Below are 27,298 nucleotides of genomic sequence, written 5' to 3' on the forward strand. Positions count from 1 at the left end.
TATTTTGCTAAGGTAGACATGATTATTTTCATTTTAAATTCAGATATCAAATTGAAGGAATCTGGGTATATCAGCTTTCAGCTATAATACCCCTGGGAACTAAGGAAAAAGCTGCCTTATCTAGCCTCCCCTGTATTGTCCTGGGTGTAATTGCATTCCTAGGGGATGGCTGGCTGCCTGACATGGGGCATTAGCAGAGCTGAGTTGTTATTCAGAGCACTTAGTGCGGCTGGGGGAATGCTTCTGATCAAGCCTGGTGCCTTGAGGAAAGGGCTGGTGAGAAGAATGCTGCGCTCCCTGTCACATGGTGCCACATGACCAGGGCAGGGTGGAAGGACGTTCCATTGCCACATAAAATGTGATGCTCAGTCGAGTGCTTTTGCCTAAGGAGGGACTTGCGTTGTTGTTTTTTTTTTTTTTTTTCTCTTTTTCCAGGAAACTTACTCAAGATCTGCTGTAGCAGGCAAACCAGGAGCAGATGCTACCATGTGGCTACAGCTGCGATGAATGGCTGCCAGTGTTTTCATGTTGTCCTGAGCCTGGGTGCCCTCTGAGGGGGGAGGATGCTGCAAGGACACCCCAGCCAGCACAGCTGGTTCCTCACACTGCACAAAACCAACCCCACTGTGTTGTTTTAAACCCATGTCTTTAAAAAGTGCCTTTTTCAATAAGCACAGTAACACCCACGGTGTGTTTGGTCCTACACATTTTCAGGACTTTCCAGGAGGCTCACAGAGTGAGTGGGTACCTCTGTGGAGCCAGCTGGAGGGCAAGGATCCAAGGCCTGCTTTTACCCTCTAAGTGCCTCTCAGATATGGAAAAGCTGGTGAAAAACTAGGATAAGAAAAGACTTTATCAACAAATCTTGTCTTTATTAACAACCTTTTTGTTCTCCCACTCACCAGAGGGAGGAACACATCTCATTCCCTCATGGCTCTTCTCCAGCCCTTAAGACCCAATTTCCTATGCACAGAAGTGAGGGCAGAGGCTGCCTGAGTCTCATCCCAACGCAATACCAGGGCACAAAGAGACCCACGGTGCCCTTGGTACTGCCATGAGCCACAGGACAGAGCCCCAGGCAATAGTGAGCCACCACCTTGCCAGCCTTCTCAGCTCCAGGCACTGGCTTTGCAAGGACACAAATGTCCCCTATGGAGGAGCTGGAAAGCTTCAAAAGCTTTTTGCTGCCCCAAAATGTGATGAAAGCCAGCAACCAAGAGATGAAGGAGCAGGAGAAAGTCTTCCAATCACTTTCATCACTGGATGGTTTCCCTATAGCTGCATGCTCAAATTTTCTCAGCCTTTTGAAAACTTTATCTACAAAACCCCGTGTGACTTTAGTGCCCTGAATGATTAAGGGTTTGCTTAGAAAGGTGCAGTGGGAGAACCAACTTTCCATACAGCTCACAGCATATCCTAGGGACTATTAACCAGGAAAACAGATTCAGCCTGCATCCCTGAACTTGACTGTGCTCCCTACTTTTCTTTCAGTAAGATTGCATCTTCTTCAGTTGCCAGTTTCTACGTCCACACATGTGCATGTCTGTTCCTTAAAGACTTACTGACCCAGACATCATCTGACCTGTCTTATGTCAACTACCATGTGGTTTAGTGATCTTCCTCTGGGATTACTGTAAACCTGAGACTCCATAAAAATTTAAAAAATCTTTGGAGATCGAATAACTTTTCATCATGGATACACAGAAGCAAATACTGAAGTATAAATCAAGTATGGTGATCCAGGGGATGGGGGGACCACATTTAGCATTTCACTTTCTAGCTCCATGTATTTGGTCTGCCAGAAGAAGGGCTTAATGAGAGATGTAGTTAGGATTTTGTTATTCAGACATATGATGCACCTCATAAATGCAGAGCTGTGGTATGCAAGAAATCTGCCTATGCACGTTGTTTATTATTTTATTAGGGCTCACATTTCAGCTTTGCAATTAGCCTGAACATCTGGCCAAATAAAATAGTAATTAAATGTATGAGGCTGGCAGGTCAAATATAGTTCCATATGTCCTCTTCCACTAACAGAGAACAACCAGGAGTCTTTAAGAAAGTATTGCAGGATATGAGAAGGCACTTTTCCCAGAAGTTTTCATTTTATCTTTGAGTGCTTAAAAATAAGTTTTGGTGAATACAGAGAGCACTTACTGTGTGTGGTTGGATTTGATAAGCTGGCTGGGAGGCTGGGAGGAAAGTGTTTAATAGAGACAATACCACCCTGTAGGTATAGATATCCTCTTTATGTGATTCCACTACACTAACTATATTTCAGTGCACGGATTCAACTACCTTTTTATTTTAATTTACATTTTTTCCTTCTGATAAATTCAGGAAGGCTTTGTTGTGCTCTAATACACCCAAAATACAAGAAGCTATAGTTGACAACTGCTTTGCTCTTGAAACAACACTACATATATTTTATTAGACAGTATCTGATCCAGTTTTATTTCTGTTTACTTCTCCTCTGAGTCAACTTTGCTGTTCCGGAGAACCAGCTGCCCTCCTGCTCAAGAAGGGAAGAGCTGTGTGACGGTGGAAGTGAGTCCCTCCTGCAGACAGTGTGAGATGGAGACCACAGACTCTGACTACACCTATGGACTTCTGCACTGACAAGAGCTCTCCCTTGTTGAATCAAGCCTTGTTTGAAACACATCTTAAAAAACAAATATGCAGGACAGAGACAAGCACTTCCCACATTCACTGGGGTAGCCCTCGTGAGAACTAAGCAGATACAAATCATCATCAGAATGAAAGCAAGGATGTTTCTCTGTGTGCTGATAAGCACAAGGGTCTCTCAGCAGTGGGTGGCACACTTAAGAAGGCAGTGGTCAGGTTGGTGTCACAGCTGTGCTGTCCAGGATGTGGTGTCTGTAGTTTGCCCTTGCTGAGCCTTGGAGGACACCATTTCCCTCAAAATTAAGCCGGCTGTGGTGGCCGGTGGCTGCCCTTTCATGTGCATGCAGCAAGCACAGGGAGGGGGACAATCAGGAGATGGACCTCAAATGCATAGTCCTGGTGGGAAGGGAGGGGCATCTGCTGCAATCCTTGAAGAAGGCAACGCTTTGCTGATTTGTTGAATAGTGAAGCAAGACCTAGGTTTGTGTAAGGTGAAATCAAATTTGGTCATGGTTACACACGAGCAGAATCAACTATCATCCAATTTTAAGCTGTGAAGGAATGCCTCCTGTACATCCACTGGAGGCTGGGAACAGCAGGTAAGGAAAGTCTCCTCACACATACTTTTATAAGTCAAAAACCACTGTCAGTTTGCTCTGCAATGCTCCATATCAATTTCTAGGTGCATCAAAATCAGGTCAGTTTTCTTTCTTAGGCTCCAGTTGAGTCCTCATTTTACATGATGACATCCCACCAGACTACTAATACACAGACACACCATACTCACCCCAACAACAACCTTGAGGGAGCAAGAAAAGGAGCAGAGCAAAGCCTGGCCCCTGCAGAAGGCGTCCCAGAATGGGAGGGCTCCAGTGCCAGCAGCCACCTGGCACTGCTCAGGGGCTGCTCACAGCTTTAGGGGCCAGGACTGGGCCACCCCACTTGTCCCTGTCCCACACATGTGCCCTGGAGCAGTGAAGGGAGAGAGGGATAAGTCATTCAGTCATCTCACAGGGCCTCTTGCTACAGCCTCTCACGTCCCAAGTGCTTTCGTGCCACATAATTATTCCTGTGAAGCCAGAGACTGTTTATTTTGGTTTTAGGTTTTGCAGCTGGGCCCAGACCACAGCATGTGAAAAGGTTTACTAACAATTCCGCCTCCACCTTTTTCCTGCTCTTTTGACCCCAGCTGTGACAACTATTGCACTGAAAAGTGGTCTCTGTTTCAAAAGGCTCAGTATAATCTGCTCATAAGTCTGTGTGCTGTCTCTTCATACTTTGGAAGGTAACAAATGACTGTGATGAAAAGAAAGGGTCTGGTGATCCGCCAGTAGTTCTGACACCAAGAGCAGCAATGAAAAGCCATAAAGCCACAAAGGTTTCCACAGGGCACAATGTAAAAGATTTGCTACAAACCAACCACAGCTCTGTAATTATCTTCCTAAATAGTTGTCCAATCATTGTTTAACACCTTTGTATCAAACAATTAGCTCGAGAAGCCCATTTATTTAAATTAACTAATCAATGTTTTCCAGTATTGTTTCTGCTGATCTTGAATGTCTAACCACCCCAGGACTTCCCTGAGTAACCCAGGAACTCAAGCTTCATGTTATTATTGCATTAACCTTTCAGCTGTCTTTATTATTATTATTATTATCATTGTTGTTGTTATTATTAATAAATAATAATAATAAAAATTAAAATATTATCATAATAATACTGATTTTTTTAAAAAATTTTTTTACAATAGCTGAAACTGAATTGTGTTGGAAAAGAAAAGTAGGAACAGCCAAGAAAGTTCAGCCAAAGTGGATGTGAGCAGGATTTAAAGCCCAGCCCTGGTCACATGCTGAAGAAAGAGAGGGTGATTACTTGGGCTCAAGGGGCTTCCACCATGCCATTGGTCAAACTGTGCTGTAAACAGCTTCCAGCACAAGCAGACAAATCATATCACTTCTACTTTTGATATGAAGTCAAAAGCTTAGGGTAGACATGGTCATCCTTTTTTCTTAACTTTCAACAGGTCTGGGCAATTGTTTGGATGTAGGTACCTAGGGCACTGCACAAAAAGAGGGGTGTATCTGAGAAGAGAGGGCAAATAGATTTAATGTCTCTTCATTCAGCCCATGAAGGTATAAAATAGAGTACTCCTCAGAGAATGGATTATTGATTCTACTTGTTCTGTTTTACGATGAACACTCAGAGCATCAAAGTGTTTTATGCAAATGTCATTTCTTAATGCACCTGCCCCAGCAGTCACAGTCCTGTTAGGGAAGTACACATAAGGGTCAAACTGAATCCATACTAAAAGATAGTTTGACGGTTTATTTTTTCTTGAATCTGAACTGGAATCATTGTTCTGAAGTGTTTGTGGAGCCTGTGCTCGGCTCCATTTTTTAAAATACAGCCTTTCAGCTCCCTAAATAAAACCACACCAAAAATTCACATAAACAAGCTGAAAGAAGACTATGTCAGTGAAAGTCTACACAAACAGGAAATATTTGTGCTTAAGTCAGAGTTTGTTGTCACTCATGCTTTACCAGACTGGCAAGGCTGGAAATGGTGCCTCAGAAATCCTAGAGCTGTAATTCTGGATGAGGAATTTTATGCTGAGCAAGACAAGCAAGGCAACACATTTAAAAACCCAACATATTAATAGTCCATTTATTTAAACAAAAGACTCTTCTACCATAAGGAAGTTACAAGAGAGATTAAAACAAAATGAATGAAAATTAATCATAAGTAAGAAATATCTTTGCAGAGATATACTCCTGCTGAAAAAGGTTCAAGCCTTTATACCTGTTCATGTGTCTCCTAGAAGGCGAATGAAGACATAAACCATATCTCTCACACACTCTCTCACACAGTCTCACAAGTTACAGGAAATAACATCAAGCCATTGAGCACAAACCTTATTCCAGAGTATGCAGTGATTCACACATTGACGTGGCTTTGTGAGTATTGACAATGTGAAAAGTTAGATCCAGGAAAAGTTAGATCCAGCTCTGCACATGAAAACTACCAGCCCTGGTAGATGGGAGAGCTTCTGGTTAATCTCTCATCACTGCTGGTGTTAGCTTCAGACAACATGGTTATGGCCTCATCAGTCTGCTGGCTGTCAGTTGTCAAGATCTTCTTGGAATCATGGATGTTGCTTTGGTAGTTCACTGGCGAGGGATAGGCATTTTCCCCCACAGTTGATGAGGACATAGATTCCCAGGGTATTTCTCTTTTTCGCCATTTCAGGTCCACTCTCCATCCTGTCCAGCCATAGAAAGCTAACGTGAAGAGAAAGCCCTGCATGGGATTAAGAACCCCCTAGGAAAGAGAAGTGCAGCAGGAGTTACACCAGCAAGGAAGGCTTCATCCTCAACTCCAGTAAAATGCTTTGCATGTTTTAAAAACTTTCCTTTCACTGAATGATTGCTGACTTAAAAATAAGCTACTTGCACACAAATAAAAAATGTGTGTTGTGGCCATCACAGACACAAACAGATAAGAGAAAAATACCATGACCTGTTTTCCAAAATGCTGAGGCCATAACAGTAAGCAGTAAGCACCAAATGATTTTCTAGCATGAAGTTTAGCTAGTCAACCCCTTGGTGTGTTTTTAACTTTCCCCACAAGCTCTAGACTTTCTTTATTCACAAAAGCACATATATTTTTTATTACAAGCCAAGTCAAATATATGAGAGGAGACACTAGCATAGACAGTCAAGCTTTTAAAAATAGCAGGAATTGATCTGTCTGGAATTGCTTTGATTCTTGAACCAGTGAAAATGTCCATCAAAGTGGGATGGAAAAATGGGGAGAGGCACTGAAAAAGAAAATCCCAAGTGATCACCAAAAAATTTGTTTCTGTTCCCAGTGCCATGAGATGCTTAACAAATTAATGGCTTTAGCTGCTTCCATTTTTCTCATAGGAAAAGAAGGAAATTATTTTTATAAACAATTAAAATCATAGGTCAGTCCCCAGACTTGACCTCTTGCTCTCCAGGTGAGGAAGAGCAAGGTCCCTGTCACATGAATGTGTTCACTCCTTGTCAGAGGAGAAGGAGGTGGTATCACATCACTTGCATCGCTTAATCTTTCAATACCAAACTGCTCAAATGCTTAATTACACAAAGCATGCTCAGGCCTTACACCTATTTAACAGCTCCAGAATAAATTCTCTTGGAAAATGAACCTGCACTGTCACCTCTGAAAAATCCCTTGTCAAATATTCTAATAGGAGAAAAGAGGGTACAGTAAGAGACCAGCATCTCACAGCTATTTTTGGTGTCTTGTGTGAATGATTTTTTACCTATTTATTCCCAAATAATGATCCAAATGTCATGACATAAGATGTAATAATTCTTTATAATAAAAAAACCCCACCCTAGTTGCAAACAGAGAATTTCCATGAAATCCTCATTTAATTGGGAAACCTTCAGGAACTGTGTGCTAAAACTTTGCAGCTTGCATTACGGCAGAGTTTAGCAAGGTTAGGCTAGAAATCACTGTAGTTATTTGTTCTGGATCTTAAAATGGGTAGTGATCTCTCACACAGAGAATGCATACTCCAGTACATGGGGGAAAAATTTGGCCTCTAGGACATTTTTGGCAAAGTTTACACGTGAAAAGCACTCCCATCGACTGCTCGTTCATTTCTCTTACTTTCTGCTTTTCTTCCTTGATTTTCAGAGTGTTTATATCCCTCAAATCATAAACCACACACTATCCTGGGGCTGTTCCACCAGTCTTACAACAGTGATTTCTAAGACTAAGCAATGTCACAGCTGACCCACCATTATAATCCAGGTGATCAGTGCAGCACTTCTGAGGTTTTTCAGGGGCATTTCATTGATATCTGGCTGCATTTCGAGATAGAACAGAAGGGTCTCATTGATGATATTGGATGACCAGCTATGGGAGGAGCAAAGAAGAAAAGGACAGTTACATATGTATGTGCATGTAAAATACGCTTTACCTTCAAATTATAGAAATTAAAATCATTATAAGGACAGTAAGATTTTTGTAATCATGGAATCATTAAGGTTAGAAAAGACCTCTAAGATGATTGAGCCCAACATGCTTGGATTTCTTGTTAAATCTCAATCTGAAGGGACCAGGAGGTCTCTAAGATCATGATCAGGGACCAGACACTCACCTACTCGCCCAGGCCTAGACAATATAAATCAATATAAAAAAAAGAAAAAAAAATTTGAAAATTTTAACTTGCTGCAGAACAGTAAATTGCAGAATAAAACTGAGAAGGAAGTGTGATCTAAAATGGGAACATCATGCATGCTGATTTCTTTTGCTCGTGCCTTAGAAGAGTTGTGCTCACAGACAAGGAACCCAAACACATGCACTTTTAAAAGGCTGCAGGATTTCCAGCTGGAGTTAAAATTTCAGGGTTAAAGACTTCCAAAATGTCCATTAGAAAACACTATAAAGCAATGAGAAAGTTGACTTTTAAATCCTTGAAAATGCTAACAATTATTTTGAATAAAGGTAATATCTGTTTCCAAATAAGGATGAGCATAATCAAGCCTGATTTGGTAAAAGAAATTATGTTCTACACTAAATAGAGATTATAGCAAATGGCTGTAAGTTCTAAACAGGGAGACAAGCATTTCTTTACAGTTGTACTGCAGCTTCAGAAAGTAAACCATCAGCATCTATGTCATACTTTCTAAGAGGTTTTATATATGTCCTTTGCACAATTATATTTTTATCACAATGTAAAACCTCCTGCTCTCCCCTCTCAAATCTGTAGGCATCTCTTCTATCCTGTGTTGCCCCAACCTGTTGTCTTTGACTAAAGCATTCCATATTTGACTTCTGGGATGGAAGGGAATCTTCCCTATGCTTCTGAGATGAGACTGCCTCAGTCTTTCCCTCCAGTAACCTTTGAGAAAGTTTTTACATTCCAAAGCTTATGTTTTATTAGAGCAAAATCCTAAACCAGAGCTGTGATTTTATTTTTTATTAGGAAAGCCCAGAATGAGACAGAATGGAAATAAACAAATGTCCCCACAACGTCCATGGGAAATTGGCCTTTCCTTTCACTCTTGTTCCCAGATAATCGAGCTGGCCACCATTCCTTAGGTTGCAATGCACTTCTGTGGTGCCTCTGGGCTTTCTTTCCACAGCCCTGGGAGCTTGGCTGCATCTCTGTTCCTTATTATTTCAGAAGTTTCCAGGAAGCCATGATGGAGGATCCTGCTGTCCCTCACTCCCTTCTATGCTGGCTACCCCAACCTTCACATTGGAAACTTCACTTCCAAGCCAAGAAGACTGCTATCCCCCCCAAAAAACAATAATTTCCTCTCAGAGCACTCCAGTAGACAGCAGCCAAGAGAAGATAAAAGAGGCAGCCTTTGTCCCTGCTCAGCCTTTTAAAGCAATGGAACATGCATTAATACACCTGTGTATAAAAAAGTTAAGTAGATGTAGAGACTGCTAAGTTTGGCCCACTCATTTCACTGCTACAGGACCATTTCTTGTTGTCCCACTCCACTCCTCCCTACCACTTTTCTGTCCTATGCCAAAGTACTATTTTCATGGAGGAAGATAGAATATTAAAAAAAAAAGATTAAGTAATAAAAAATTTCACACACAATCATGCAGAGTTTTCTTTTCTGTCATTTCCTTTATTTTCAGTCAATATCCATGGTTTTTTCAGACACTTGAGAACTGCAGAGCACAGAGGTGGCTGCATTGTATGATCATAGTCAGAGCCATGAAGCCAGACTCAGAAGCACATTTATTGTAGGTTTTCAGTGATGTGTTTGGTGACAAGAGGCTCTGAGATATGCTGATTACAGAAAGCCATCTATCAGCCCACAGAGCTGGGAGCCTGCTGTACCAGACAGCTTCAGTCTATGCCCAACCTACTGGGAATTTTCAGCTATTGTTTCTTGTTGCTTTTGCTTTTCTGTTGGTTAAACATGTAATCATTTCCTCACAGCCTCGTTATGTTACAGGAGTGATTCAACTCCTCTGTGAACTAGTTTAGAACTGCTTCTTCCTTAGATACCTTCCCTTCCAAGCATAAAGACAAACAAATGAAGCAACCCATCAGTCTTCACTCTTGTCCCTGACTCTCTCCCTCTGGGAAAAAGGCAGTTTAAAACAAAATAATGCACCTCTTACCAAATAACAAACACCAGCATAATTTTGAAGAAGCGCATCTGGATCTCTGTCCCCAGACGTCTTTCATTCTCTGTGTAAATCCCCTGTCTCCCTTTCAGTAAGGAGGCAACTGAAAAGTATACAATTATGTTCATTAATATATGCACATCTTGTTAGCTTAGACACAAAAATCCAGAAGATAGAGGCCTGAAAGAGGGAGCTAAGGAATGGATGGATTTGTCTCCAGCAGCTGTTCAGAGCTGGAAGGACCATTTTCAAGGAATCTCACATATAGCCTAATACTAAAGGAAAATAATTACACACAGCTGCATTCCTAAAATAAAAGATATCCCACTAGGTGGGGTTTTTTTCTCTCAATCCCACTGACAATATTAAATAGTATGGTCGACATATTCCTATTTTATAACAAAAGGTAGAGTGTACCTTCTATATAATGTGTGATATAATTATATACTTATCATGTGATGTTTAAATAGAATACCTTCTATCCTATTATGCACATCGTTTTTCATTGTGTCCCTGATACAGCATTAGCTACACATCTGTAACTCAAAGATGCAATGTCAGCAAAAAAAACTTATGCCACATGCTGTTCAGATATCACAAGGAATATACAAATGCACAAACAAATATACAACAAACAACTTTTTATGGGGACAGTTTTTAAAAAGAACAACTGCTTCTTTGAAAATGATTATGACTGAGGGACAGAGGATGGATGGTATAAAGACTGAACTGAGAATACCAGATTTTCTCCAGCTTTTTTATATAATCAATGTGTAGATAAATTCAGGTACTGCAAACATCTAGCACTGATCATATTACATGCAAAGAATGCATTGAATCTGTGGCTTTTTTTCAGTCTCATTTCTTCCAAGCCCTGGATAATAAATTAAACTGGAACCTCAAGATCCCATCTGAGTTGTGTACAATTCCCATTTGTTTCATAATCTCAGAATCAGAAGACACAAAATTCTGATCACATTTTATTGCTTTTTTTGCTCTAGGGCTGCTGAGAAGTTAAATCAACTCTCAGATCTCACCAACGAGAATAAATTACATTCCAAATTCAAGGTTGGTACCAAAACTACAGTAGAGTTAAGCATCAACTGTACATCGCTCAAATTCTTTAAATCAAGTAACATGGAAATACCTTTGCCAATCTGCAGTAGAGGTTAATAACAGAATAGCTTGAGTGTGTAATCAGAGTGTGTCTCTAGGGCAAATTCCCCATGAAAATGGTGTCTTCATTTCAGTAGGCAACTGCTTCCCACCCTTTGCTGTATCTTTGTGATTTAACAAGGAGCTGTCCCACATCACTGAGTACAAAGTCACGACTTTCTACACTATTGCTATGTTGCTAAATAACACAGACTGATGGATGCTGGCCATTAGGAACATACCTGCTGATACTGTCCTCCTAAACAGGATTGGGTTGGCCACAAGCACTAGCAGGAGTGGGACATAGGTCGTGATGTAATGTGGGATTGCATGTTCCAAGCCATTTTCACAGCTGAAAAGAAATCATTAAAAGATTATGCAATATTTTTCCCCACAGCTGACAGTTCTGGCTATTCTATCTATGTCACCTTTAACTTTAAAAAAAAAAAAAAAAAAAGGAATGAAGCAAACAGATGCAAAACTTTTAATTCATCGACCTTTACCACCAGTTCACATGGGACACAGAGTCGATTTTTAACATGCACTGTCTGTGTATTTTTCTCAAATTGAAAGGAAAGCTAAAACCAGGAGCAGGAGAAGGGTGGCTCATAGCAGAAGCTGTATCACAGCATGCCCAAGTGCCTATATTGCCTGGCACATTTATTCAGGGCCCCCTGAAGCCCAGGCAGGTATTTTGAGCATACTCACTGACTCAGTGGGACATCCTTGGCAAAGATCAAAATGCTCAGCTTTTGAATTTCTGTCTCTAAAGCTGACCAAAAGACATTCAAATGACCAGAGAGTGCCACGATTTCACAGTCTGTTCCCAGAGCCTGCTTACCTGGAGAGAGAAGGGTAGTAAAGCAGAGCAATCCCTTCCACGCAGAGCATCACTGCGAGGCCCCATGTCATCATGTGGTACAGCACAATCGTACTGCAGGCATCAAACACCACAGGCACGATTAAAGATATCGAACCTTACACTTCCCACATTGCAATGTAAAAATAGGACCCTTACTGAAAAAGAGCTTTACAGATAGGAAATGGTGCAGAACAACACTGGCAGTACATTAAACTAAGGAAAGCAGGTGGGTGGTGGCCGTCCTTCAGAAAAAGAATGAGCCAAAGCAGTCATTCAGCCTTGCACATAGAAGTCCGGTCCCCTCCACCCCATAAGGTGGAGAGGACAAGACTTCTTCCCTACTCTTAAGAAGGAACCCCTGCATCTTTATTTTCTCTTGCAGAGAGCAAATTAGCAGATTAAAATTTAAGAATGGAGCTTTTGTGATTTGAAGAAAATTATGTTTAACTTTCAGAGCTGGATACTGCTCCTGTCTTAGGGAGATTCAGACCTGTGTTTGTAGAAAGTCTTTTGGTGTTTACTCTGATCTTAGAATCAAGCCCAAATACTCATGAGTTTTTTGGTCAACAGGGGTGGGGGAAGGAGGCAGGTCCCAGCTGTTTGACTAGAACTATGGGACTTTACAAAATCAGGTTTATCCTCAACAGTCTAAAGTTAACTCAAAAAGCCCCATTTTGGTTACACCTGCAGAAGAACCATATCCTTAGTACCTGACTGCTCTCTATCATCTGGGAACAGAGTCACGTAATTGCACATTTAGCAGCAGCAACTGAAGGTTATTTTGCTCTTCTAACAAACAACTTAGCGACATATTATATTTTCTGTCTGGCATTAAAGTATGGTACTTTCCAAAGGGTTTAAGTTCTTTCGTCACAGGCATTGCAGAAAAATATATAGTAAATACATATTTTTTTCTGAGGGACTTTGGAAGTGCGATCGGAAGGGCAATAATGACCACCCTCACTGAGAAATGGATAAAAAAAATCAGAGAAAAAGAAAAAAAAAAATGGAATTAACTATACGAAATTAACTGTATGAAATTCAGCACTTTACCCCTCTGAATTTTTCATTTTCAGGATAACACTATTTTTTTTGCTGCAAGAATCAATTTCGGATACAGAGCAGGGACAAAAATAGTCATCTCATTGACATAAAGTTTATAGACCACAATTTGCTCCATATTTATCCAAAGGTTGAATGGATTCAGTTACATTTAAATTCAAGTTGGACATAAATCAGTATCTGAGCATTGCCCTGGCTATTTAAGCACTTAGAACACCATTCACCCCTATGGTACGAACATCAGATGGTTGTACAAGCCTCACTTATACCCTTAGACAGCTGCAGACAGAGACATACAGTGTTGGAGGGGAAAAACAAATTCAGAGCTTTAACTCTGGTACCTCAGTCCAGCTGATCTTCTCACCACCAAGTAAGAATCAACAGCATAGCAAAACAACCACCAGAAGCCAGCGCTATATAACAGCTGGATCCACATCTAGAGGGGAAAGAAGTGCCAAATGTCACAGCTGCTTCTCCAGTACCACTGGGGCAGGGAAGGGACTCTAACCTTTGGCCTGGTGATTTGTTCTTTAAATGTGTGTATTTTCCAGATGAGATTATGAAGTATGAAATCTTACTCAAAATCACAGGAACAGCATTGTTGTAGCCTATGGGTCAAGTCATAGGTAAGCTGAACAGCATTTGTTTTCACAGCTTATTTTCTGATTTAGAAAACCTGTCATTTACCTCTCCATTCCTAACCTGAATGTTGTAAGCCCACAGAAATTTATAGCAAGGATGTTTTAATTTTAGGTTAAAATTTCAGTTTTTTCTCAGTAGCTGAGGCACAAAAATATAACTGATGTTAGTCATAACCACAGTGTGCCTATGCATTTGTGGGTTCTGCATGTGATGGGTATTTTCTTCAAGCACAAGATGGTTATTAAGAATAAAAGACCATTAATGAGAAAATCACTCACTCTCTGGAAAAATATCCCTACTGAACTCCCTGGCTGATTTCTTCAACAAAAATCCAAAGGAAACAGGTTCAAGTCAAGCTAAATATCACAGCATTCTTGAGCTGACCCTATGCATTTTTCCCACGAGCTTATATAAGATAAGTGACCTTACTTTGCCACTGTATATAAATTCCACATTTCTTCCCCATAGGAGCTGGCTGTTTATAATAGTCTGGGACTGTTTTAATATTCATGTTATCTTCCCTCCAAGCCGTCTTTCAGTTCTTACCTGAATATCCTTTACCAGGGCTCCATAGTAGCATCATTTTACATCTGGAAATCAGCATACTTGTTACTGAGCCAAATGTCAGCGAATAGAGATCTAGCACTCCTTCCTCCAAAAGGCAAATCAAGCTGAGAAATATTTTTTTTCACCATGGGTGTAGACCCTACCTCTAGTAATTTGTGGCATGAATTATTCGGTATTTAATTCAAACGCCATGACATTTTTCTAGTGCACAGGAGGCAGAAAAATAAAATCCCAGTCTTCCTTCTAATGCACTTTACCCATAGCACTCAGCACATAACTTCATCATCATATTTACATATTTGCTGCAGTTGAAAAATGCACAATTTACTACCCATACACACACACACATACAAAAATAATCTGCAGAGTCTTTCCAGAAAATCCAACACAGACAAGACTGTCTCCAAAAATAATATAAATCAGATGCACTTAAACCCTAAAGCTTCATATGATATCTTAGTTTTTAGCAAAATGACACATCTTGCTACAGTGCCTGAAAGGGAAACCCCCTGTAAACCATTGAAAGGAGATGTCTAAAAGCCTCACTATTTGGAGTTTGTATAGGTTTGTGGTTAAGAGAAATAAAACAATAGTACTAAAAGAAAAATAAAATAGAATCGGAAACATTTTATTAACTCACATGAGATTACGTTAGGGAAAATGAGTGAAAGAAGGGTTAGTTTTCATTCCAATACAGTTAAATCTAAATATAAAATTACTTAAATTACAGTATTTTCCTGGAGCCTAAGTAAGGGAAAATAAAAATTGTGGTAGACCACTATGCTCCTCACCATCTAACCTGAAATTCAAATGAAAAACAGTCTGCATATAGTACCCTGTCATGCTTAAAAATACTTTTTTATATTTTATGGGCCAGAGAGGGAAACATGAGGAGGAACAGGTTTTGAATAGGACATTCTTGCTGCAAGATATTGAGGTTTCTGGTTTTACCTCAAAGAAAAAAACAACATTTGTATCTAATAAGCAAAACTTAAACACATGTGATAGAATTGAGAATTGATAGATGTATACAATTTATATTTGTGTCCCTGGCACAACATTATCATGTTTGAAACTGCCATTATATAGGCATATAAAGCACAGTGAGTTCAATCTGGCACATATTGTTTTATTTTAAAACTAGTGGAGCTGTATAATTTTCTATTCATGCAACCTACCCCCTTCTACATTGTGAATTTTGAATTGCAAAGTTAATACTGTTATTGCTCATGCATTATTTCATTGGGGACCCTACATTCCTATTGCATGTGGGTAAAGCGATGATCTGTCTTACTTGTCATTCTCAATGTTTTGGTAAAATTTGTGACCTTTATTCTTGTACAGTAAGCTCAAATTATATGTCTCAGTATTTTGATTGTAAAATTTGGAACTGAGTTTCAATCTGTACTTTTGGAATGCATTTACATTTTCTTATTCTTGTGTTTTAATCCAGAAGACACTTAATTAGACTTGGCCTGATGCAGTCATTGAGTGCCCAGCTATCTGAGCTGAAATCCTGCATGGCAGGGACAGACCTTCTGCCAGCACATTTGTGGCTTCGAGTATATTTATCCTGTTGTCCCTCTGTGTCTAAAACACACACTCTCATCCACAAAAGCTAATTTGAGCTACTCAAGTTGCTGGTTTCAGGAGGTCCCTGCTGCCACCACACAGGCTGCAGTTTCTGACAGAGACGATAACCTTGCGCTGCCAGTGCGACAGAGCCACTGGGGCACTTGTGGTGCTGTGCCAGCACAAACCCAAACAATGGTTCACAGCCCTTTGGGGTTGCTTATACCCTTATGGCTCCACACCTCTGACTTTGGTGTATTCCACCCCCTGGCACTCCTGTGACGAGTGAATACCACAGAACTCCCGGGATCAGTCTGACCTGCGTTGCCCTACATCCTTACACACACCATATGGCACCATCACCACCCTGCCCGCCCTGACCCAGGCTCTCAGAGGGAGGCATGAACGCACTTGCAGGGGTGTGGCAGAGGCTGAAACCATCATATCCAGGCTCTGACTCATAGTCACATTTCCCTTTGGACTCAGTTTTCCTTTCAGACTCCCCATGCAGAGGGACCCTTAATTGGGAGCAGAAGAAAAGGGGGATGATCTCTGTACCTACCGCACTCCCCACACAGAAAGTGGAAGGCCACACGTCAGTCCTGTTTGACACAGAAATGTCAGCTATGAAGCCTGGGAAGCCCAGCCATACACTTGACCTGAAGATCATACCTGAAGAAAAAAAATGTATTAGTGCTTTGAATCTTCTGGTGTGATTTGAGTCACATGCTTTTCCCTAGCCACATATTTCACATCGCAGCCCAGATTTTGTGTGTCTACAGGAAAGCAATGGCTGCAGAGGAGCACAGCAGGGACAACTGTGCTATTTAAATGTCAGTGTAATCACTCAGACACAGTAGCTCCAAGAGTCGGAAGCTGCTGGGACTTAAAATGTTACATAGATTAGAATTTCACTTACTTAGAGATGCTGTCACATGCTTCCCTAACATAAACTGGGTAGCATTTAACAGATTGACACAGAACACTAAATAACTATTTACCGGCATATATTCATACACTGATATTCACTTCTCTATAAAAGCCCTCCTTGCAGAAGAGTTATTTTTCACTTTTCTCTGCCTTCATTTTACAAGCAGCTCTTTTCCTTCTGTCACAGGACTGGACAAAGCAGTGCTTCTGATTTAGGTAAGAACAATACCTTTTTTAAAAATAAACTTAGAGTTTTTTAGTGAGGTTTTCTGGGTTTGCTTGAAATAAAGCACCAACAGGAAACAACAAAATGACCATGTTTCCCACCAAGAATGAACTGTTTTCCACCCATTGAAGTGAGTCTAATGCAAAACCAACAATGGATAACTAGTTTGAGTTTGCCAGTGAAAGAGGAAAGGAGAAAAATAACTTTATCTATTGTTGTCTTCACCTGACTGAAAGGACATTTTCCAGGTGCATACACATACATATTTTCCATATCTCTTTCTTTATTTCCCCCTATAATCTTTGGTTTAGTATTGGTACTTATTAGGTACTGTGAGAGAACCTGGCTGGGTATGAATGGGGAAAAGACCTGAAACACAGACACACAGATACACAGATACACACACAGCTCCCAGGAGTGAGACAAAACAGCACTATTTCTACTACCTAATGTGAGGGGGGGAAATGCTACCATAGAAACAAATGTGTCCTGTATTTTCATAGCATGTCATGATCATTTATACCCAGTTTGGCAGTAAGTGACTGAGGGGAAAAATGACCAAATGACTGATGGGACTAGCTCAATACTAGTTTCATTTTGACTCGTGCATTCTGTTTTAGTCTCTGCTGGTTTATTCCTCCAGACTATCAGCCAGGGTCTGGGCAGCAGGTTGTCCTTGATAAGGTAGCTTTACTCACATTTCAAAAGCCTGTGTCCAGCACGATCTGTGTGCAGCTGCAAGTCAAACTCATTTGCTGTCAATATGATGTGCCCAAGAGAAGCAGCTGGCACATGAGCAAGAGGCACACTTGGTCCAAAAGGATTTAAGAAGATAGAGGATAGTGGTTTTCAAATGCATTCCTGTGGACTGGCTAAATGTTTAATGTCAGATTTAGTTTCCAGTGTGCTGCATCACCTCCACTTTGTGCCTCACTCTGAGAACCAGTTGCCATTCTAGATTTTAACTGGTTTTAAAGCAGAGATTTTGGTGTAGATTTGCCAAGAGCTTTCACTTCCACATTATGATTATTAAACAAGAACTTTCTCCCCAAAGACTCATAATTTCCTGATCATACTTAGTCCAAATCTTCCTGTGAACACATACAGCATGCTTCCCTCAGAAATCTCTACTGTCCACTCACCAGCTTCATTTGTCTGTAGTACCTCAGAGCAAAAAGAACCTGTTACAGCAATGGCAAGGGACATCAAGCTGGCACTTACCTAAGCCTCCAAGGATGTCACAAATGGAGATAAGGAGAAGGATGGTAGAGGAGGAGGAGGCTTTGGGCATCTTCCGTGGGCTCTGTCCCTTCTTCGGCAGGAGCTGTAGGATGGTCAGTAGCAGACTGATGGAGGCACTGCCAATGCAGACTCCGCAGAAGACTTCAGGCTGGAAGTTCATCACTAGCTGTGTAGCTGCATCCCGGTTTGGGCAGCAGTAGGTTTCTAACCTTGGAGAAGCCATGAAATGTTCGACTGGTGGAGGGGGCCCACAAGCAGAAGAAAATGCTGTTGCTTCCCCAAGACAGCATTCACTTTTTCTTCACCCTCCCCATTAGTCCTCGGTGGTGAGAATCACGCGATTGATGGATCATGTGCTGCTGCTGCTGCTGGAAGTAAATCCCCTAGAGCTGCCTTTCTCAGCCTCTCCTAGCAAGGAGATCAGATCCAAACAAGAAAACACAGTGTAATCTGAAACATGCCCAGTGCTTGCTCAGAGCCATTGGCAACAGTTCACTCACATATTTCTGCTTGCACAGTATGTGATACAGGAAGACTTAAACTCATCAGAGCATTGAAGATGGTTTAAAATAAATAAGGATGCAGATACCAAAGTAGAACCATTACATTTTAATTGTGTTTCTCTTTAGCCCCATCCCACACAGCACCCTTTAATTACTGCAAATTAATTGAAAAGATGAGTCCAGACACAAGCAGTTCCAGTCTTTAGAGGGAGAATCAGGGATATAAATCCACACCCTAATCCAAATCTCAGTTTTAGTGATCCACCCCTGTAAATAAAATTAGAAACATGATACCCTATCACTGTAGAAAGAGATTACATTTGGGAAGAAAATATTAACCTTATCCTATTTAAATTGCAAGCACAAAAAAATCCCCTCTTTAGTCAGTACTGTCTGCATTGGATCAGCTTGACAGTGAAAATTACGGGACTTAGGATTTCTCAGCAATATATTTCTCTCTTTTTTTTTTTTTTCTTTTTTTTTGAATTTGGTAAGGATTTAATATGAAAACAGGAACTTAACCTGCAATATTTATCTTTGCTTTATAAACTAGACAATAGCTTTTAAGACAGGGGTCCTGTTAGATCAGCAGCAAATAAATAAAATCATAAACACAAAAAGTAATTCTCCCCTTTAAAAAGTCTCAAACTCCCTGTGTCAGCCCTCAGTCTTCCAGAAAACTTGTTTATAGGGACATATTCAGGAAATACAGGAGGCAACATTGCCAAAAGACCCAAAGTCATGGGTTTAACCATGTTAAATAACATAGTCATGGATTTTATAATTAGTCCCTACAAGAACAAATGACATAATCTTTTTCCCTCCCCCTGCAAAGGTGTAGCTTATTTTTTTTAAATAAGTGAATTTTAAAAAATTCTACTGATGGCTAGTGAATGACAGTGGGATGTTCTGTGTGCAGTGTTTATGAACACAGTGTGCTTTCCCTCAGTAGAGAAAACAGCTGCAGTCCTGGGTGAAATGGTACCTGCTCTATTCACTAACCAAGACACCTCATACACTTGATCCCAGCAAAAGAACGAACTCCACCAAACTCGTCACCCTGATGATGGGGGCTGTGCAGCCTCCTGGTGCTGGACAGTAGTGGCAGGGCTGGGGTGGCAGGGCTGGGGTGGCAGCTGGAGCCCAAGCTGCCAGGCCTGACATGCGTCCGCCCCTCCTGCTGCCACGGGACTGCCCAGACCACATCACTCGAAGAGCAGGATGTCAGCCTGCAAAGCCAGACTCCTTCACATGAATGTCCATACATCAACAAGGTGTTTGAACTCCTGCTGCAGTCAACTGAGGTCTTAGGCAGCCAAGCTTATGGTCTAGACTTTGTCTAGAGAGCTGTTCAGATCTTCTGAAAATAAATGCACAGGGTGAGCTGAGGAGGCTCTGGTGGACCATAATAGGAACTTAGGCATACATATCATCAAAGACTCTGAAACACAGGCAGCTGAGCTGAATGTTTTGCCAAGCGTTTTTCCTGCTTTCCAGCATAAAGAGATTTCCCTGTTTCTTGGATGAGGGTGGGTGAGTGACCTGGATGTTGCAATCCTACAGTTTGTTGCCACCATGTATATAAAAACATACTGGGGACAGCAAGGTTGCAAAATTAGATTGCTCTGCTCCAGAAATACAAACTCATGCTGAGGCTGTCAATACAAGGCTCTGTCATCAGTACAAGTCTGGGACTTCTCAGACTTTATTCCACTTCTGCTAGAGCAGTGGTGCATGGAGTTGCCACATTTCTGTCAAGATACTGCATTGAAACCTACCTATCTACTAATGAACAATCCACAGAGACAGATTATTATTAGTTAAAATTAAGCCACTGTAAGCCACATATACACTTCAAAGATATATAAATGAAAAAAAGGATGTTTGCTCTGATCTGAAGGAAGAGTTATATCACTTGGCTTATAATTAGAAGACAAAAACTTTAAAATGTTAGACAAAAACTGTTGAAGAGAAGCCTTTCATTCCCACTATCAGTTTCTAAAATTGGTCCACTCACTATTTCTGTTGCCATTTTCTTTCTTTCAAAAGTTTGAAAAGCATGTCAAGTCATTATCCTGATTGTTTGCTCTGGCTTACAGATAGGAATGTTTTGTGTACTTTGCTTTTTCTGCTTATCGTTTGTTTTCATTGATCTTGACTGTGATCCTCTAGTTTGCCTGTGTGGATTTACCATTTTATTATTATAACTTCTCTCTCCCTTTTTTCCAGCCACTTTGGAACTACCTTCATTCCTCAATTGCACTTTTATACTCTGGAGATTCATTTTTAAATTTGTCCCTTCTTTTCTCACCACAGTTTTGCCAGCTGTGCACCCTCCTTTTATTACTTTACTCCTCTGAGTGGAGCATTGTTTTTTAACCTCTTCGTCTGGGTTCCTTCCCTCCTGTAATCTCTCAGGATTTGATTCTACAATTACTTACAGAGGGAGTACGTGTTTTTTATTGGAAGCAAAGTACATTACCTGTAGCATACCTAAGAAAAAAGAAAATTAAGTCACCCATGAATGAACTGATAGAACTAGAGGTGTCTAAAATGTGCCAACATTTGAGGCTGAGTGGGAGATGCACCTGCCAAGCTAATGAGCCACCCAGCACCTCAGCTGGTAAGAGCTAGCTAGTCTCTGGTTCTCATTGCTGGGCTCAAAGTATAGAGAGTTAGAACAGTCAAAGAAATTCAAAGCTGGTTTGGCAGTCTTACACTCAGGATTAATTTGGCTTCTTGTGATTATAAAAATAAGAGGATAAAATCTGGAGACAAAGGCAAAGGAAACAGAAAAGTAGTGAAAGAAATAATTTTGTCTTGATAAGGACCTTTATTTAGTATTCTGTAAAACTTGCATCATTCTACAGGTCCTAATTCCCTTCTCTCTGAAATTATTGACACAATTCCCACTTCTGCCACTGTACGAAAAAGACTGACATGGTATGTCTCATTTCTGCACTAAGGCAGGATCTCAACAAAACTTAGAGACAACCATTAGCACACATATAAGAAACACTAAAAAAACCCTCCTGGCATTGCAAATAGCAATCAATCACACTCACAGCATAAGTACAACATTGCACAACACTGAAAATTCCAGTCATAATTTTGGACATTGGCAACAGTGTGCTCAAGGATGAGAACAATACTGTGCTCCTTTGGAAACAGCCGTGTGCTCCATACTTTTAGAAATACCTACTCACTCTCTCCTTGGACCCAGAATACAATGTTTCATCCCAGTCTGTGATCATCTTTAAGATGAAACACTGGCTTCGCTGCTTCTAAGGGAAAGCAACAGGTTTACAAAAATATGACAGGCATGCATTTCTGTTGTTAAGGAGTGTGTGTATGGCTTATGCTTGAGTGTGCAGCTGCACATACTTTACTCACTGTTTTAATTAAGTCTGGGAATACAGCACTGGTTTACAAAGGACAAGGAAATTTGTGGACGTAGAGACAGAGGATAGTTTGGTTTTGTTTATGTGTACAGCTCAACGCATCGCTGCCTGAATTTACAGGTCCCACTGAAGATCTTAGCTACCTCACAAATGTAAAAGCTATACTTTGTAAAAGTTCATGATCTCATAGTCTTTTACACATAATCTGACATTACATTTCCCAAAATGAAGAAAGCTAGGTCTGTCTTCAAGCTCAATGGATGCAGCTATTATCTCCCCAACAGATCCTGCAATATGTTCCTTAAAACCATGGCATACAAATGGTCTATATACTTTAACACCATTCTTTATTTTATCTATCCAGACCTCCTGCAACTAGATTTAATTTGGAAGCAACTGTGAGACGTCCTTCCCACAATTAGCAGTACTAGTTTTTAAAGGTGATTTTAAACCTTTAACTTAATACATAACTGAAATGAATGGAGAAATTCACATACCATTCTTGCTATTTCTAGTTTTCTGTAACATTAGGGATATTGGAACAGTAATGATATTCAAAGTGTAACGTCTGTCATGATTACAACAGCTACAGACTCCATTAAAAAGTACTGAAAGAAAAGCAGACGTATCGCTTCCCTTCCCTCGGTGTTTTAAATATAATTATAGAATTGTAAAATATTAATTTACTTTTAAGGACGGTGAAGATTAATTTAAAAGGCCGAGGATAAATGTGTCTCATTTGCATAAAAGTAATAATATTTGAGTTCTTTTTGTTTTCTCTAAGAACAAAAACATAAATACATGAAATAAATGTGCATTTGAACAGCTCAATAACTGTATGTATTTGACTGATGCAATCAAGTTACTATATACCTTTACCTTACATGGCTTTCATGAAGAAACATACACAAATTAGTTTTTGCAACTGTGCCTGTAATGCATTTAAAATAGTAAACAAGATTTATACAGATGAAGTATAAAATAACTGAGTAGAAAAACGTATCCATAAAACTTAAGAAAATTATTTTTGCTTAGAGATTAGAAGAAAAAAATTGCCGATTCTCTATGCCACTGCTGAGACTATTACAGTCTTTGAACTTGCATTAAGACAGATTTTTGTGGCCAGCCACATTTCTGGACAAATTCCACCCTTAGTCATTGTCATCATTACATTATTTCACAGAAGAAAAGGATACCACAGTTTCAGCACACAGGTACTAGAGAGACCTTGTCCCACACATACGCAGACTATGAGACACAGTTTGAATAGGAACTGATTCATTAAAAAAACTGTGAAAAGAAAGAATATTATCTCTCACACACTGTGATACTGAAAATTGGATAGTACTGTTTGTAGGCATGTACCCCAAGCTACAAAAGTTGAATGTTTATCCTGTCCTCACTGTCTTCCAAAGGAATCCTAGGCCCCACTACTTCTGCATTCCAAAGGTTACATTAGTTGGTTTCCTCTGGAGAAATTAGGAAGGACACTTTGATATCCTTGTTACAATTGCTAAATGGTGGGATCTTGTTAGATTACATCTTCTACCGCCCAGGAGTTATATTTTCAAAGCCCATTAGCACTAAAAACTTACCTCATAAAACCTGTGTTCTCAGACCAGTCTATGTAGCCTAATCAAAATACATTTCAGCACTAACTTCACTGCTCTTACAGTGCAAGAACTCTCCAAGGCTCTATTAATTAAATTGATAAAAATGTCCATGTACCATGGCCAATTCGATGGTCTTGTTGGATGCTGTAAACAAGTGTAACTGTAGGGAATTCTGACAAAATGTACAGTCCAGGTCCAGACACAGACACCAGCCAATGTTCCCCTGTGAGATCCCCTGAGCATCACAGGGGTTTTTTAACCCTGCAGTGGTTGCATGGCCATCAGTCAGCCCTGCAGCATCTTGGGAATGGGTGAAGGAGAGTTGCAACCTTCTATTCCACAAATTGTCTTGTAGTTTCTGAAATGAGCAGATAGCTAAAAACCATAGCTTAGCTGGCTCAGGGAATCCAGAGGAAATGCAGTAATAACAGCAGAAACATTATAGTGCAGAAAGGATTTGTGATCCACTCTTTTGACTTTTCTACTCTTCAGGAATAAAAAACATGGCTTCATTGTCAGAGGTGGACTTCACAGCCCAGGGTGGAAAAAGTAATGAGCATCCAATGTATATTGGATACATCCAATGTATACACTGGATATACCTTTTAGGTGAGCAATAAGGCTACACTATACATTCATATTACAGCTTGGCTACATCAGCTACTCATATTAGTCAACTTCCTGGGAGCACAACTCCAAGAAGTTGGTTGGTTCTAAAACTGCTTCAGAAAAGCAGTGTTCTGAAAGTAATCCTCTGTGTACCTTTAATACTCCACAAATTCAGACCTTCAAAAGAAATTAAATTTCGGAGTTGTGACAGGATCTGTGTTAACACAGAAGATAGGCAATGACCCCCCCATCCCAAAGCTGTTTCCTCGGGATTTTATTAACAATGCTCCACTGGCATGAGTCTGCTTCACACAAAATTCAGGCTAAGGAACCAGTACCTGCCACAGTCTCATCCTTTCTAAGCCAAACACAAGCCAGGGAAAGCTAATCTGAAGATTGCACTTTTCCTCATGTGTATGACTCGGAAGGATTCCCTCAAATATGCTATCAACTGCTAACAGTTCTGTTACCAGAACTGAGAGGAGACCACACCTATACCTTTAGCATAAAGGGGCATAGCAGTCTGTGGGGAGGTGGCATGCACAGAAAGAACTTCTGCCCTCTGGACTCCTGAGCATGCCCAAACCAGCCTTACATCATCCTTAATATCACTACATTCATGCAATATCCTGCATCTGCCACTGCTGAACCACAGCTTCTTGAGCATACCTGATGCTTTAGGGAAAACTCCTACAGCACTGCAACAAAAAAGAGAACATGTACTTCATGCCTTATGCATGCTTAGATGGACTCTCACAAGGCTCTACATCCTATGACCTTCACCTGGACATGGTTCATGTTCTGTGTAACCAAGCTGAGAGTAGAAAGGTCAGTTGTAATGCAGAAACTGTGCCTGTTTATAGAAAGCACTGAGAGATTTATTTATACATGGCTGATAGGCTGAAAAACCTCTGTTTGGGGCTAGCTAGCAAATGAAGACAAAGTCCAAGTGAAAAATACCATATTACAAGGCTTTTGTCTGCTCTCATGCATATTCTGGCCTCTTGCTATTTATCTTCCCTTTTAAAAGCCTTCACAGCATTCTCTGCACTAAGAGCATTTGAAGCCCTCCCTTTGCACTTTCCCTGACCATCCTGACTCTAGTGACCATCTTCATCAAGTACAGAATTCAGATATAACATGCTGTGATATCCGAGTTTAAATGCATTAAAGACCCTTGTTAGCCTCTGAGACTACCCTTCTTGTATTTAAAATAGGTCAGTGTTCTATTGCATGTAAGAGTAAGTGGCACAGCACAGTTTGTACAGAGAATGTATTCATGTAATGTGTTACCAAAGAAGAAGGACAATGAAAAGCATTCCCTAATGTACCATGATCAGAAACACAGCAGCAAGAATAAATATTACAAATGATGCTTCACTGAAATGATGAAACTTCATGAAGCAAAAAAAATTTCCCAAGTTAATGAAGCTGCAATGCACATACATATGATCAAATACAGCTATATAGTGTATATAGTATGTGCATATATATATATATATATGCATATACTGCTGGACACTCTTCCACAACCAAAAAAGCATGGCTTCATCCATAGGGCCTCATAGTAATGGTCACTGGCCCATATTATGCCCCAAACTGTGTCCAAGTGCTGCCTAGTCAGCCTGCTGACAATGAAACAGTATGGACTGTCGTGTACCGGTATTTCAACCTCTGTGCTCTCACTCTGCTATTTGGTTTCCCTGTAAAGTGGTAGTTAGAGATGTTGTCATACGATTTGATAAAGGGCCCTAATGTAGGAACTGGAAAAGGAAGAGATATACAGATACTAGAAGGACTATGGCCCAAGGCAGGACTTAATATGTACGTGAACATGACTACAAGCTGAAAACTACATCTCCAGGGAAAACGGGTTACCTATTTGCCTCCTCTTGCTAGGTGTATGCTGGCTTCTGACTCTGCAACCAAACGGGGAGTTGTCCTTTTCTCTGATTTTCAATCTTGTTATCATGCAAAATTGTGAAAATCATAAATCCTTAAGCAGGCTATGGATTATAGGAGTCTGTGTTGGACTAATCTCCTTTTTCTTGTCTACAGGTCTAATAGGTCTCAAGATTTGAGTGAAGAATATTATTCTTAGCAAATCATCATATTTTTTTCTCTTGGTCACTCATAGCCTCAGTTTGTTCCAGAGTGCATGCTGTCACCCTCAGAAAATTGCTCCGAGGTACAAAGCATATGTGCTGTGAGAATAAGTGAGAACTGAACAAAGTTTGAATCAAAATCATTATGGAAAACAGAAATATCAGAGTATCATATGAACTGCTATTCTTTCACAAATTTCAGCATTATAAAAAGATAGATCTAGATAAAGAACACAGATTTTATTTTAATCGTAAAGAAATGAAGAGTTCAACATGTATTTGAGTTATATATATCTGGAAGGTTGAGAACTTCTAAGGCTTTCTCCAGCACTAATTATGTGCTGATGAAGCCTTACTTGCAATACATGCAATACAGGAGAAACAAGACACCCTTGAGAAAGGTTTTTAAGGTGCCAAAATCATGGACATCCTGCTGGAGCTTTACAACACGGTATTTTTCATTCTGGGAAACTGGGTAATTTGTTGGAACCAAAGTGTTTTGCAGAAGAGTGTGATTATGCTGAATCCATCAGAAGCAGAATGGCAGGTTTCCAAAGGAAAGCCTCCTGGTTCCCAGATATGCCAGGATGTCTGTCTGTTGGGCTGCTACCCAACCTGTTTCTCCAGGTTCTCAGGACTTTCAGACTCCACAATAGACTGCCAGCAGCTTGACAGACCTTGAACTACTTGATCAAAAAATCCATCCACTTCTGTTGCAGGAACTTCTTATCACTATTTCAGTTGGTTTGGTCTGTGTGACGATAATTTTCAAAGACATTAGAGCTGGAAAAAGGAAAGAGCTGGAAGTCACTGTGCAACTAGAAAGCTACAGTCTAGTCACTATTACTGAAACGTGGTGGTATGAATTGCATGACTGGAGGGCTGCCATCAGTGGCTATAAACTGTTCAGAAGGGACAGGCAAGGAAGAGGTAGTAGACATTATTTACAGAAACTATTTGCAGTGAGGCTAGTGAGGTACTGGAACAGGTTGCCCAGAGAAGCTGTGGATGCCCCGTCATTGGAGGTGTTCAAGGCCG

General features: G+C 40.4%; 1 protein-coding gene across 1 annotated transcript; it reads right to left on the reverse strand.

The window, feature by feature from the left end:
- Window positions 1–4,707: 4,707 nt before the first annotated feature.
- On the reverse strand, window positions 4,708–18,417 carry GPR143 (G protein-coupled receptor 143). The gene is made up of 8 exons (XM_032100611.1): window positions 18,009–18,417; window positions 16,194–16,303; window positions 13,192–13,286; window positions 11,768–11,860; window positions 11,169–11,278; window positions 9,766–9,874; window positions 7,413–7,530; window positions 4,708–5,943 (listed from the first exon to the last, which is right to left on the reverse strand). The coding sequence occupies exons 1-8, from the start codon at window positions 18,250–18,252 to the stop codon at window positions 5,644–5,646; spliced, it is 1,179 nt and encodes a 392-aa protein (XP_031956502.1). The 5' UTR covers window positions 18,253–18,417; the 3' UTR covers window positions 4,708–5,643.
- Between the last annotated feature and the right edge of the window lie 8,881 nt (window positions 18,418–27,298).

The sequence above is a fragment of the Corvus moneduloides genome, chromosome 2 (assembly GCF_009650955.1).
Source record: "Corvus moneduloides isolate bCorMon1 chromosome 2, bCorMon1.pri, whole genome shotgun sequence".
NCBI classification, from domain to species: domain Eukaryota; kingdom Metazoa; phylum Chordata; class Aves; order Passeriformes; family Corvidae; genus Corvus; species Corvus moneduloides.